The sequence below is a fragment of the Nerophis ophidion genome, linkage group LG10 (genome assembly GCF_033978795.1).
Source record: "Nerophis ophidion isolate RoL-2023_Sa linkage group LG10, RoL_Noph_v1.0, whole genome shotgun sequence".
In the NCBI taxonomy this organism is placed as follows: Eukaryota; Metazoa; Chordata; class Actinopteri; order Syngnathiformes; family Syngnathidae; genus Nerophis; species Nerophis ophidion.
The window spans coordinates 41,674,959-41,689,732 of NC_084620.1; the positions used below are offsets into that span (position 1 = coordinate 41,674,959).

General features: G+C 39.1%; 1 protein-coding gene across 4 annotated transcripts in view; it reads left to right on the forward strand.

Moving 5' to 3' along the window:
* Positions 1-1,332: 1,332 nt before the first annotated feature.
* The window catches only part of sorcs2 (sortilin-related VPS10 domain containing receptor 2), a 498,151-nt gene continuing 484,709 nt past the window's right edge, over positions 1,333-14,774 (forward strand). For 3 of the 4 annotated variants that reach the window (XM_061913816.1, XM_061913818.1, XM_061913819.1), the window contains exon 1: positions 1,333-1,719. In XM_061913816.1, coding sequence (XP_061769800.1) covers positions 1,441-1,719 — 279 coding nt within the window. In that variant the 5' untranslated portion in view covers positions 1,333-1,440. The remainder of the gene's footprint in view (positions 1,720-14,774) is intronic. The other variant, XM_061913817.1, reaches the window with a different exon arrangement.

A 14,774-nucleotide genomic window follows, 5' to 3' on the forward strand; every position in this document is an offset into this window, starting at 1 on the left:
TTCAACAAAGAAAATTTGTGAAATATTTCTTCAAACTTATTATGATTAAAATAAAAAAAAATACTTCTGGTAAATCTAGAAAATATATAGGGTCAAATTTAAATATTATTTCAAAGTCTTTTTAATTGCTTTTAAAATTTTTGTTCTGGAAAATCTAGAAGAAATAATGATTTGTCTTTGTTAGAAATATAGCTTGGTCCAATTTGTTATATATTCTAACAAAATGCAGATTGGATTTTAACCTATTCTAAACATGTCATCAAAATTCTAAAAATTGATCTTAATCAGGAAAATTGACTAATGATGTTCCATAAACTCTTTTTTAAATTTGTTTAAAAAATATTCAAATTAGCTAGTTTTTCCTCGTAATTTTTTTCGGTTGAATTTTGAATTTTAAAGAGTCGAAATTGAAATTAAACTATGTTTCAAAATTTAACTTTCATTTCTTTTGTGTTTTCTCCTCTTTTAAACCATTCAATTAAGTGTTTTTTTTCGTGGCGCAGTGGGAGAGTGGCCGTGCACAACCCGGGGGGCCCTGGTTCAAATCCCACCTAGTACCAACCTCGTCACGTCCGTTGTGTCCTGAGCAAGACACTTCACCCTTGCTCCTTATGGGTGCTGGTTAGCGCCTTGCATGGCAGCTCCCTCCATCAGTGTGTGAATGTGTGTGTGAATGGGTAAATGTGGAAGTAATGTCAAAGCGCTTTGAGTACCTTGAAGGTAGAAAAGCGCTATACAAGTACAACCCATTTATCATTTAATTTATTGTCTCCAAAAAAACTTCTGTAAAAGGAAAAGAATGTACGACGGAATGACAGACAGAAAAAACAATTTTTAAATAAATATATATATATATATATATATATATATATATATATATATATATATATATACATATATATATATATATATATATAGAGAGAGAGAGAGAGAGAGAGAGAGATTTAATTATTAACGGTAAATTGAGCAAATTGGCTATTTCTGGCAATTTATTTAAGTGTGTATCAAACTGGTAGCCCTTCACATTAACAGTACCTAAGAAGTAGCTCTTGGTTTCAAAAAGGTTGGTGACCCCTGGTTTAAAGTTTTACCAACGACTTTTTATTGTCAACTGAGCTTATTTTTAATGATTTCTACTGGTGGTGTGACTCTGGATTTTTCCAACACAAAAATGTGTCTTGGCTAAAAAAAAAAAAGGTTGAGAAACACTGCCTTAGTAGTTGCTGCAGCTTCTCAGCACCAGGAGGCAGCACTGCGCCGCGTCTCCGAGGCGCTGCTGGCACGGAGACTCGTCCACGTTGTTCCCACCAACTCCCCTCCATCCTCCCATCCACACCCACCTTCCCCCTGACTCCTTCGCTCGGCGTCCAGTACCCACCGACCCATCCTGCTCCTGGTGCGCGCTGCGAGCAGTCATAGCACGGCCAACAAAACACGAACATGCCCCAGCCGCCGCTCCCCGCCGCCGCTCGCCTCTGCGCCTCGCTGCTGATCGCCTCGGTTTGGACCGCCATGCCGGGACCCTCGCACTGTGACCGCGGCGCCGTGCTCCGGCGCGTCGGGGGCGACCGCCAGCCGGACCTCGACGCGGGCTCCCTACGCCCGAGGAGAGCGCTGTCCCTGGAGAAGCAAATGTCTCTGCACAGCAGCTCCTTCGTGCTGAAAGGCGACGCGACCCACAACCAGGCGATGGTCCACTGGACCGGGGAGAACAGCAGCGTAAGTAGCCGATCCATCACCTGCCTTGTGCCGTACCAGCCAGTCCCGTCACCGGCCCCTCCACGCTCCCCTTTGTCACCCGTCAGTCCACGCGAGGACATGACACAAAGTGTTGGCCCGGGTGGGGGAGGAGCGGTGACGCACACTGGACCTTTTACGCGCTCAGGTGTGCCACCTGGACGCACCCATGACGCCATTGTGTGTTGCTGATGACGTCATATTCAGCCAGACTGGCACTCCCATGACAAAGTCTTTGTTTGTGCAGCTGACTGTTGTCTTGCTCCTCCTTATTTGGTGGACTAGTTCTATTTGTGGATATTACTTGCTTTGTTGGTGGAGTGTCGCTGTCTTTGTGGGAAGTGATTTATATCTATACAGAGTAGCCAGAAATTGTACTCAAGTAAGAGAACTGTTACTTTAGAGCAGGGGTGTCAAACTCAAATACAGAGCGGGCCAAAATTTTAAACCGAACAAAGCAGCGGGCCGAGGTTGAACAAATTAACCTTTTAATAGGGACCCAAAAAAGTTTTGCATTGAATCTTGAACAAGCAATGCTTACAGTATATAACTTTATAGTGACATGCAAAATCGAGTTTCAAATAATAATAATTAAAAAATATCAATGGCATATCAAGTTAAATTTTAATAAAAATGGAATGCCTCTTTTTGGCAGCAGGGTTGAGGTGGACGGGGTTTGGTGATAGCAGGGGGTGTACATTGTAGCGTCCCGGAAAAGTTGTGGGTATTTGTTTTGTTGTGTTTATGTTGTGTTACGGTGCGGATGTTCTCCCAAAATGTGTAATTCTTGTTTGGTGTGGGTTCACTGTGTGGCGCATATTTGTAACAGTGTTAAAGTTGTTTATATGGCCACCTTCAGTGTGACCTGTATGGCTGTTGACCAAGTATGCCTTGCATTCACTTGTGTGTGTGTGTATAAGCCGCATATATAATGTGACTGGGCCGGCATGCTGTTTGTATGGAGGAAAAGCGGACGTGGCGACAGGTTGTAGAGAACGCCAAAGGCAGTGCCTTTAAGGCCCACCCCCAATATTGTTGCCCGGGATGAAATTCGGGAGGGACACTGAAGTTCGGGAGTCTCTCGGGAAAATCGGGAGGGTTGGCAAGTAAGAGTATTAGCGGTGAATGCGGTGTTACATCGGCGGGCCAGCTCTAATGTTAATTTGATATTGCCTCAAGGGCCAAGAGAAATTACACGGCGGGCAATTTGGCCCGCGGGCCAGAGTTCGACAACCATGCTTTAGAGATTTATTACTCAAGTAAAAGTAAGGAGTAGTCAGCCGAATATTTACTTAAGTAAAAGTAAAAAGTATGTTGTGAAAAAAACTACTCAAGTACTGAGTAACTTATGAGTAACCTGTTTGTTTAATGATTACGGCAACAAATAATGCACGAAAACATAAAAATAGCAACGAGCAATTTCAAAGCCAGGAATATCTCTTAAGCAACCAAAACAATAATATATATTAAACAATAGTACATTAAAATAAAAAAAAAATTAAGGCTTGCATTGATTGGAATCAGACAGTATAGTGCTGATAACGTCCACGTTTTCAAATAGAGGAGAAAAAAAAGTTCCTCCCTTCCGTCTATTACCACATGAAAGTCGTTGTTTTTTGGCATCTTATTTGTCCAGCTTCCATATTCGTTTTTATACACTTCACAATAAATACATTGGCGGCAAACTTTGTAGCTTGCTAGCTTGAATGCTCAGGGTTTCGGAGACTCTTATTTTGTTAGCGCAGGCGCGATGGAGCAGCACTTTTATTGTGAAGACAGGAACTGTGGGATCAGTCTTTAGGCTTTTGACGGGAAGTACAGTTGAAATAAAAAGTTTCTTTTTTCCTTTACACTTTTGATTGATTGATTGAAACTTTTAGTAATAGATTGCACAGTACAGTACATAATCCGTACAATTGACCACTAAATGGTAAAACCCCAATAAGTTTTTCAACTAGCTTAAGTCGTGTTTTACGTGTGACGGTTATGTGACTGCCTGGCTCTGTTTGATTGGTCCAACGTCACCAGTGACTGCATGTGATTGGTGAAACGCAGGCATGCGTAGATCCTACTTTGAAAAACCAAAACAAACATTAATAGATCGATAAAAAAAGTAGCGCGTAGTGAACTGAATGTAGATAAATGGAGCGGAGTAAAAGTAGCGTTTCTTCTCTATAAATATACTCAAGTAAAAGTATGTTGCATTAAAATTACTCTTAGAAGTACAATTTATCCCAAAAGTTACTCAAGTAGATGTAACGGAGTAAATGTGGCGCGTTACTACCCACCTCTGTATTTATATAGCCCTTATCTCCGTAGATTTAAAGGCTTACTGAAACCCACTACTACCCACCACGCAGTCTGATAGTTTATATATCAATGATGAAATATTAACATTGCAACACATGCCAATACGGCCTTTTTAGTTTACTAAATTGCAATTTTAAATTTCCCGGGAGTTTCTTCTTGAAAACGTCACGTAATGATGACGTGTAGGCGTGACGTCACGAGCTGTTAGGAAATATGAGCACTACACACACACACAGCTAAAAGTCGTCTGCTTTAACGGCATAATTACTCAGTATTTTAGAGATCTGTGTTGCTGAATCTTTTGCAATTTGTTCAATTAATATTGGAGAAGTCAAAGTAGAAAGATGGAGTTGGGAAGCTTTAGCCTTTAGCCACACAAACACACGGGGATTCCTTGTTTAAAATTCCCGGAGGTGAAACTTTACTATGGATCACAGTGGTCAAGCGAACATGGATCCCGACCGAATGTCAACCAGCAGGTTTCGGTGAGAAAATTGTGGTAAAAAGTCGCTTCTTACCGGAGATCAGCTGAGCTTGCGCCGTCCATAAAGCTGCCGTCGAGTTCCCTGAGACACTGGCGTCAAGACACCCGTGGACACACCCCTCCGACTATCAGGTACTGTTAAACTCACTAAAACACTAGCAACACAATAGAAAGATAAGGGATTTCCCAGAATTATCCTAGTAAATGTGTCTAAAAACATCTGAATCTGTCCCAATGCAATCGCGTTTTTTTTTTTTTTCTAGTCCGTCGCTATCAATATCCTCAAACACAAATCTTTCATCCTCGCTCAAATTAATGGGGAAATTGTCATTTTCTTGGTCTGAATAGCTGTTCCTATTAAAAACAATGTGAATATGTGAGGAGCCATCAACATGTGACGTCATCGTCTGCGACTTCCGGTAAAGGCAGGGCTTTTCTCTTAGCACCGAAAGTTGCAAACTTTATCGTGGATGTTCTCTACTAAATCCTTTCAGCAAAAATATGGCAATATCGCGAAATGATCAAGTATGACACATAGGACAGACCTGCTATCCCCGTTTAAATAAGAAAATCTCATTTCAGTAAGCCTTTAAAGCGCTTGACACAGTGCAACCTGATTAGTAATGTTGGCCATGTTTACCTCTGAGGACTTCATATTGATGGACATCTTCTGAGTCCGCTGATGGTATTGATTTACTGGAGGCAGTCAGCGAGTGTTAGGCTATTTTTTCCCTCAGTTTGATTCCTTTTTTTTTTTTTTTACTCAAGCATCCCAATGCCGGCAGGAAAAAAAAAAAAACAACTTAACAAAGTGGTTCTCCAACTTTTTTCCACCAAGTACCACCTTTTAGAAAACACTTGGCTTTCAAATGCAGTCGGTCTAAATGTTCATTTATAACAAGACAGAGGTTTAATATTGTTGGCCACTGTAAGATTGCACACAGGTTGAACAGTAACACTGTGATAACGGCGCGGGTCACGTCATTGCAATATTAGGTGATTCTTTGGCGTACCACTACATGGTGCCCATGTAACACTAGTGGTACCCGTACCACAGTTTGAGGATCACTGTCTTCACACATACTGTTGTTCAATAGTCCGGGTCTTGTAGTCGTATTTTATGCTTCATAATGCGCCACACATTTTTGATGGGAGACATGTCTGGACTGCAGGCGGGCCAGGAAAGTACCCGCACTCTTTTACTACGAAGCCACGCTGTTTTAACATGTGGCTTGGCATTGTTTTGCTGAAATAAGCAGGGGCGTCCATGAAAACATTGCTTGGATGACAACATATGTTGCTCTAAAACCTGTATGGACCATACAGCATTAATGGTGCCTTCACAGATGTGTAAGTTACCCATGCCTTGGGCACTAATACACTAATACACCTCCATACCATCACAGATGCTGGCTTTTGAACTTTGCGCTTATAACAATCCGGATGGTTATTTTCCTCTTTGTTCCGGAGGACACCACGTCCACAGTTTCCAAAAATAATTTGAAATGTGGACTCGACAGACCACAGAACACTTTTCCACTTTGCATCAGTCCATCTTATATGAGCTCAGTCCCAGCAAAGCCGGGGGCGTTCCTCCGTGTTGTTGATAAAAAGCTTTCGCTTTGCATAGTAGAGTTTTAACTTCCACTTACAGATGTAGCGACCAACTGTAGTTACTGACAGCGGTTTTCTGAAGTGTTCCTGAGCCCAAGTGGTGATATCCTTTACACACTGATGTCGGTGTTTGATGCAGTACCGCCTGAGGGATCAAAGGTCTGTAATATCATCACTTACGTGCAGTGATTTCTCCAGATTCTCTGAACCTTTTGATGATTTTACGGACCGTAGATGGTAAAATCCCTAAATTCCTTGCAATAGCTCGTTGAGAAATGTTCTAAAAATGTTTGACAATTTGCTTACAAATTGGTGACCCTTGCCCCACCTTTGTTTGTGAATTACCTAACATTTCATGGAAGCTGCTTTTATACCCAATCATGGCACCCACCTGTTCCCAATTAGCCTGCACACCTGCGGGATGTTCCAAATCAGTGTTTGATGAGCATTCCTCAACTTTATCAGTATTTATTGCCACCTTTCCCAACTTCTTTGTCACGTGTTGCTGGCATCAAATTCTAAAGTTAATGATTATTTGCAAAAAAAAATTTTGTAATCAGTTTTAACATCACATATGTTGTTTTTGTAGCATATTAAACTGAATACGGGTTGAAAATTATTTGCAAATCATTGTATTCCGTTCATATTTACATCTAACACAATTTCCCAACTCATATGGAAACGGGGTTTGTATATATATATATATATATATATATATATATATATATATATATATATATATATATATAATATATATATATATATATATATATATATATATATATATATTTATATATATATATATATATAATGTATGTATATATATGTATGTGTATATATATATATATATTTATACAGTATAAATACATACATATATAGATATATATATTTACTGTATATATATACACACATATGACATATGTATGTATATATAGACATATATATATATATATATATATATATATATATATATATATATATATACACACATATATGCATATAAATACATACATATACATATGTATACATATATATTTATATATACACATATATATGTATATACATATGGACATATATTTATGTATATATATATATATATATATATATATATACATATATATATATATATATATATATATATATGTAGGTGTGGGAAAAATCACAAGACTACTTCATTTCTACAGAACTGTTTCATGAGGGGTTCCCTCAATCATCAGGAGATTTTTGCGCTCTACCACGGTATCGACCACTATTCTCTGGATAATCCAATCAAGACATATATATATATATATATATATATATATATATATATATATATATATATATATATATATATATATATATATGAATGAAGATGAGGTAGAGCACCTCAATTTGGAAAAGTAGCTTGCTTGCTGTAAAAGTGTGGGCACCCTTGATCTACAAGGTCTATGCGGTTGTTGTTGGCATCAAAATGAAGGGGAGACTTAAAGATGCTTATCCAGTGAGTTTTTTTTATCAGAGGAATGACACTTGTAACGCTGGAAGGGTGAAGTGTTAAAAGTGTCAAATGCTGCTAAGTTTGTCGCATTTGTGTTTGATTTTGTGAAATTATTCATTGGACTGCTTGCTTTTTTCACACGTGCCCCTTTAAGATCTTGTGGTTTGAATTGGCTTCTGTTGATGTTCTCTGGGTCACCAGATTGTACAGGTGGGGCTCTTCAACTCATTTGTTCAAGGAGCATCATTTTCAGAACACTTGGGGAAGGACTTTTTCTATTTTGATAATCCTCTGCAGTTGACATTTGTTTTTGGTCTATTTGTCAGAGTTATACATTTCAGAAAAAATAGCCCTCTTATCCAAAATACAAGTTTCCACCGTAGTGGACGCTGGCCTTTAGGAGGTCTAAATGTCAACGCGTGGATCTTCCAATGTGTTTATACTGGTCCAAGTTCCTCTTTACAACTGGAGCGTGACAATGTTTTACGGAAGTTGCGGCAAAAGGTAAACGTCTCACAGGTTTTGAACTGAAATTCGTTAGATTTCCTTGCCAGATGTGTGTTTCGCAAGTTTATCAGAATCAGATTTATGTTGAACAAACGAGAAATTGGCCTTGTTGGTCTCTGCTCTCTTAGTTCAATGCGAGAAACAAAGAAAAACACAACAACTGTAGAGACGAGCGCTGTGTGGCAGTTACAACGGCAACAAAGATGCTAACACGCTTTAAGAAGGTTAAGAATATGCAACATATAAAAGCCTTCAATTCCAAATGAGGAATATTAGGCCTTAGTGGAGCGTTTTACGATTCCAAAACGCTCCATCCACTTGTCCAATGATTCCTACGTGCCGTTAAATGATGACTTGAGGGATTAAACTAGCATTTATGAGCAATAAAAAGGCAACTCTCTCCCAGTAGTCTCTGCCATTTACCTGATGGACATCCTTTTCTCCGGTGTGATTCTTCCTCCATCGAAGGTCCGCCACAGCACAATAAACGCTGCCGTGTTTTAATTTACCCAATGCTGACAGTTAGGAGCGTTGCAGCTTCATTTTCTCGCAAGCGTCCAAAATGTTGGGATGAGAAGAAGATCCCGAAGGAGCTAAGTGGTCACACCTGTCACGGTGGAGGTGATTTAATTCCGAGATGAATGGGGCCGTAATTGGCTGCTTGGCTCATGCGGCGCTTCTTGGTTTGGGCTTTGGCAAGCTGTTATTGGGCGGTCGAATGTGTGAAGCCTGCAGCCCGGCGGTGCTCTCTTTGAAAGTCTCTTCTGGAAAGCCGACTTACAAGATTTCAAGGGGAAAATTAAAGCTGAATCGAGTTAAAAGTTAACCGTTCAGACCGTCAGCCTCGGGAATCCAATATTGATGAAGAGGACAAAGCTTTGGCGGCCTTATAATATCTTTTTAATACGCTGTCATAGGGCTGGACAATTTATATCGATATACTCGATACATCGCGGGTTTGTCTCTGTGCGATATCGAAAATGTTATGTTAATGTTAGACTATATTGTAGGGGTGTAACGGCACACAAACATTTTGGTACAGTAAGAAAACAACAAAATATAAATTTTTTGGTTATTTATTTACCAAATTTGCAAAATCTTCCACCAAAAACATTTTTCTAAGTGGAATAATTGATGTGAAGTTATCGGAACCTTGGATAGGTCAATAATTCATAATAACATTGATTTTGATTCAATATTATGTTTTGAGCAATGACAGAAAGAAAAAAAAACAGCTTTGCTTTATTAGTCAACGTTGCAACTTGTTCTAAATTACAAGATTTTTTATTTAATTTTTTTTATATTTTTGTCTATTTTAATAGTATTTTTAGAATGTGCCGTGGGCCTTTAAAACGTTAGCTGTGGGCCGCAAATGGCCTCCGGGGCACACTTTTCACACCCCTGCTATAGATAATAAAAAACAAAATCTGATAAATCTATGGATAAAAAGCAGAGGCTGGCGACGCATTCGCGTTTATCATAACTCTCTCGCTCTCTCTGTCTCTGCCCCTCCCTCACGAATGTTGCTGCGCACACAATTTGTTTGGTTTTTAACCCCTTCTTAACCCTGAACGTACATTGAAAATACACGCAACCCTAACTTAAAATGCCGGGCATTTGAGGCATTTAAGAAACTCCACTCGGACAGCTCCGCAAAAGAGGACATGTCCGGTGTAAAGAGGAGGTATGTTAAGTCTATCGTAGCCCAGTCGTTGCTGGCATGCCGTATGTTTTTTTTGTTTTGTTTTTTTATTGATTGAAACTTTTATTAGTAGATTGCATACTACGGTACATATTCCGTACAATTGACCACTAAATGGTAACACCCGAATACGTTTTTCAACATGTTTAAGTCGGGGTCCACGTAAATCAATTCATGGTGCCTCGGTGTGTATTGTTTACACAACGTGCGGCGCGCTACTTAATATGTCCGTGTGGAACTCGTTCGGTACACCTCCGAACCGAACCGAAACCCCCGTACCGAAACAGTTCAATACAAATACACGTACCGTTACACCCCTACTATATCGTGATATTCGAGTATACGTTCTCACGCAGTTGCTTTTAGTTGCTTGCATTACTCTCTGCATGCGTTTCCCACTCCTTCTTGTCTCTCCTTCTCACAGACAGCAAGCGCACCTTCTTACATATGTCACATACGTATACGCCCTCGCGGAGCAGAGAGGTAGCAGCATGGGTAACGTTACCTGTGATGCGAGTGGTAATACGAGAGAAAGAAGGTGCGAATCTGGTAACAAATGAAGCAAGAATTAACTCCCAAGAAAAACAGCAGGGGGTCTATCGTCTGGCGGTGGTTTGGCTTAAAGTGGGAATATGTCGAACAGACAACCGTAATTTGTCAAGTATGTGGCAAAAGCGTTGCTACCAAAAGTAGCATTACTGCTAATATGTAGCACCATTTGAAAAGTCACCTGCTAGAGAATGAAGAGTGCTTACTCCGCATGTCATCATCTCCATTCGGTGCCACACGCCCACACCATCAAAATGCAGAGGCAAACATTTCCAGATCAACACCCTATGAAAAAAAAAGTCAACAACAAAAGGAGATAATGTCCGCAGTAACCTACCACATTGATAGTACTTTATTGATTCCTTCAGGAGAGTTCCTTCAGGAACATAGAGAAGGACATACACTATTTAGTTTCCTATTATGCAGCTCATTTTTATTTGACACTTATTGAAATATGGTGTGTGACATCCTGCACAAAAGTGCACTTTATTTGTTTTAAACTATTGTAATGGCGTTCTGTACAAAAAGTGCACTTTAATTTAGTGTTGTTTTGATATGTCATCTTAGTGACATCATGCACAAAAGTGCACTAATAGCTTGTTTTAAAATGTCTCTGCCAATCTTGCACTTTCTGTTTTGAAATGACATGAATGTTTGTGCCACTGCTTAATAACTGTTTAATATATACACTTTTGGTCGATTGACTTAGTTGTGGTTTCCCTCTCTGCATGAAAGTTTAAAATGAGCATATATTAATGCAGTATGAACAAGACATTTTTAATGTAGACGCATAGAATCATCATACTGCTGTGATTATATGTATCAAGTGTTAATTCAAGGCTAAGGCAAAATATCGAGATATATATCGTGTATCGCGATATGACCTAAAAATATCGAGATATAAAAAAAAGCCATATCGCCCCAGCCCTACTCTGTCACCTATGCAATATATTTTGTGTCCAAAGCATGTTGAGCCTTTCAAATGTACTGCAGATCCATTTTTATGTATTTACTTGAGGCGCCACAGTTTACCAAAAGTGGTAAGGAATAAAGATTAGAAGAAAAATGTGCCGACTGCTGGCATGATAACAACTTTGACATTACGTGTGAACCAGAGTCATTCACCTGCACCATCCAATCTTGGGTTTTGCCAAAGTCATCTTTAAACACTCTATTAACCTTTATAAACCTCCTGCCCGAACAAGTGTTTGTGTTTGTGTTACTGCGATAACTGCTGAGTCAACATACCGGCTTTCAATTTGTTTCAAATCAGGGAAATTCCTTATAACCAAGTAAGGCGCACTTAAAATCATTTTTTTGTTTTTCAAAACTCAACAGTACGCCTAATGTACGGAATAATTCTGGTTTTGCTTACCGACTTATTTTGTACATGGCGAAATGATGAAGTGTGACCAGTAGATGGCAGTCACACATACGAGTTACGTGTAGACTGCACTATGACTTAAGTAAACAACACCAACATTTTATATGTTCCATTGAAAATATAGAACATGGGGCTTTAAAAAAATCGATCAAAATGTTTTAGTTTGACTTTGGCAAGCTATGAAGCCGCCCCGCTTGATGGATTGTACTGTGCTTCAACTTACGAGTATTATTATGGTGTGTGTAGAAGGTAAAACATATTATCTGCCGTTTTGTTTCACATAATTATGCAAAAGAAAATGTTTTTGCCTTCTGATACCTGCTGATCTGTATTTGGAATCTACATAAATCCTGAAAAATTTTACACGTCTGCATTTGTAGTCCGTTGTTGAGAAGCTTCTTCTTTTTCTCTATCTTCTCGTTATGGGACGTTCATCCTCCATTGTTGCCATGTCTAATATAAAGTATTGTAAAGTTTTTACTTATATCTGTCAGTAAACTCACCTTGAACGTGTTAAAAACATACTGGTATAGTGAGTTTACATTATTCACCCAAGGAACTTTAGCTATCAGAGTGTTCCGGTCGGACGATTTTTCACTAGGGAGCCATGGATAAGGAGTTGCTGCTCCGTTATTGATTTAAGTAAAAGTCTGAATGTCATTAAAACAGTCAGCTCCATCTTTTGACACTTCTTCCACCCCCGTCCTTGCACGCTACACCGCTACAACAAAGATGACGGGGAGAAGAAGCTGTCGAAGGTGAGCCACGTAAATAAGACCGCCCACAAAACGGCCCGTCGCTGAAGCGACTGTCAGAAAGCGGCTTGAAGATGATCTGTAAAACATAATCTATGCAACATTTTGACCAAAAAAACACCATTACATGTTATGGAGACCACAAGGAAGCGTTTTCAATTTAGAAAAAATATATATAAATATACGACTCCTTTAATGCACTATATAATCCGGTGCGCCTTATATATGTAAGAAGTTACAAAATAGACCATTCATCGGCATTGCGCCTTATAATCCGGTGCGCCCTATGATATAGAAAATACGGTAACTGGAACTGAAGACTCAACAAAGCCAATTTAGGGAAAACAGAAGACAATTGAATCCACAATTACTTATATGGGGTAAATGGTAAATGGGTTATACTTGTGTAGCGCTTTTTCTACCTTCAAGGTACTCAAAGCGCTTTGACACTATTTCCACATTCATCCATTCACATACACACATTCACACATTGATTGCGGGAGCTGCCATGCAAGGCTCTAACCATATTCCAGCAGTAGAAAGGTGGGCGTGACTAGGTTGGTAGAAGGTGGGGATTGAACCAGGAACCCTCAGGTTGCTGACACGGCCACTCTACCAACTGCGCCACGCCACCAATTTGTATGACTCTGAGGTGTACGACTGAAAAATTGGTCTAAAAAGTTAGCGCTGTAATATCAGCATGTTAGTAAGCCAACAGTTAGCATATTTCACATACTACTGCAAATGACTTTTACAATGAATTGATTAACGTAGACTAGAGATGTCCGATAATGGCTTTTTTGCCAATATCCGATATTCCAATATTGTCCAGCTCTTAATTACCGATTCGGATATCAACCGATATATATATATATATATATATATATATATATATATATATATATATATATATATATATATATATATATATATATATATGTATATATGTATATATATATATATATATATATATATATATATATATATATATATATATATATATATATATATATATATATATATATATACAGTCGTGAAATTAACACATTATTATGCCTAATTTTGCTGTGATGCCCCGCTGAATGCATTAAACAATGTAACAAGGTTTTCCAAAATAAATTAACTCGAGTTATGGAAAAAAATGCCAACATGGCATTGCCATATTTATTATTGGAGTCAAAAAGTGCATTTTTTTTTTGAACATGCTTCAAAACAGCAGCTAGGAATTTGGGACATGCTCTCCCTTAGAGAGCATGAGGAGGTTGAGATGGGCGGGGTTGAGGTGGTGGGGTGGGGAATAGGGGGTATCGGGGATCGGGGGAGTTATATTGTAGCGTCCCGGAAGAGTTAGTGCTGTAAGGGGTTCTGGGTATTTGTTCTGTTGTGTTTATGTTGTGTTACGGTGCGGATGCTCTCCCGAAATGTGTTGTTCATTCTTGTTTGGTGTGGGTTCACAGTGTGGCGCATATTTGTAATAGTGTTAATTAAAGTTCTTTATACGGCCACCCTCAGTGTGACCTGTATGGCTGTTGACCAAGTATGCTTTGCATTCACTTGTGTGTGTGAAAAGCCTTCGATATTATGTGATTGGGTCTTTAAGGTTAATTGGCGCTCTGTACTTCTCCCTACGTCCGTGTACACAGCAGTTCAGTTTTAATAAGTCATAAATTTTACTTTTTGAAGCCGATACCGATCATTTTGAAACCGACACAGATAATTTCAGATATTACATTTTAAAGCATTTATCGGCCGATAATATCGGACATCCCTAACGTGGACCCCGACTTAAACAAGTTGAAATACGTATTTAGGTGTTACCATAAAATGGTCAATTGTACGGGATATGTACTGTACTCTGCAATCTACTAATAAAAGTGTCAATCAATCAGTCAAACTCTGTGGTAAAAGGTTGCAGAAGTAGAAAACATTTTATCATGCCAATGCCTGATATGCGTCACTTCAAGAAAAACCTCACCCAACAAAGATTCAGATTCAATCAAAGCCTTGGTTCGAACGCCTCTCAGTTTTCACACAAAACCCAGAAAGTATACCCTCTTCCTTGTCATTACCTTGCCTTGGTTCAGCCAATCAGGACGCCGGCAGCATCCGCCCACGCTGCCACAAATAGAAGTAACAGTTGCATGTGGTCCGCTAATTGGATGCCACCGTACCTTTTCCATGCTAGTTGCCAAAGAAGACAGTGATGTCGTTATTTGCGTGACATATATTTGCATATATCCAGTGAGTGTGTT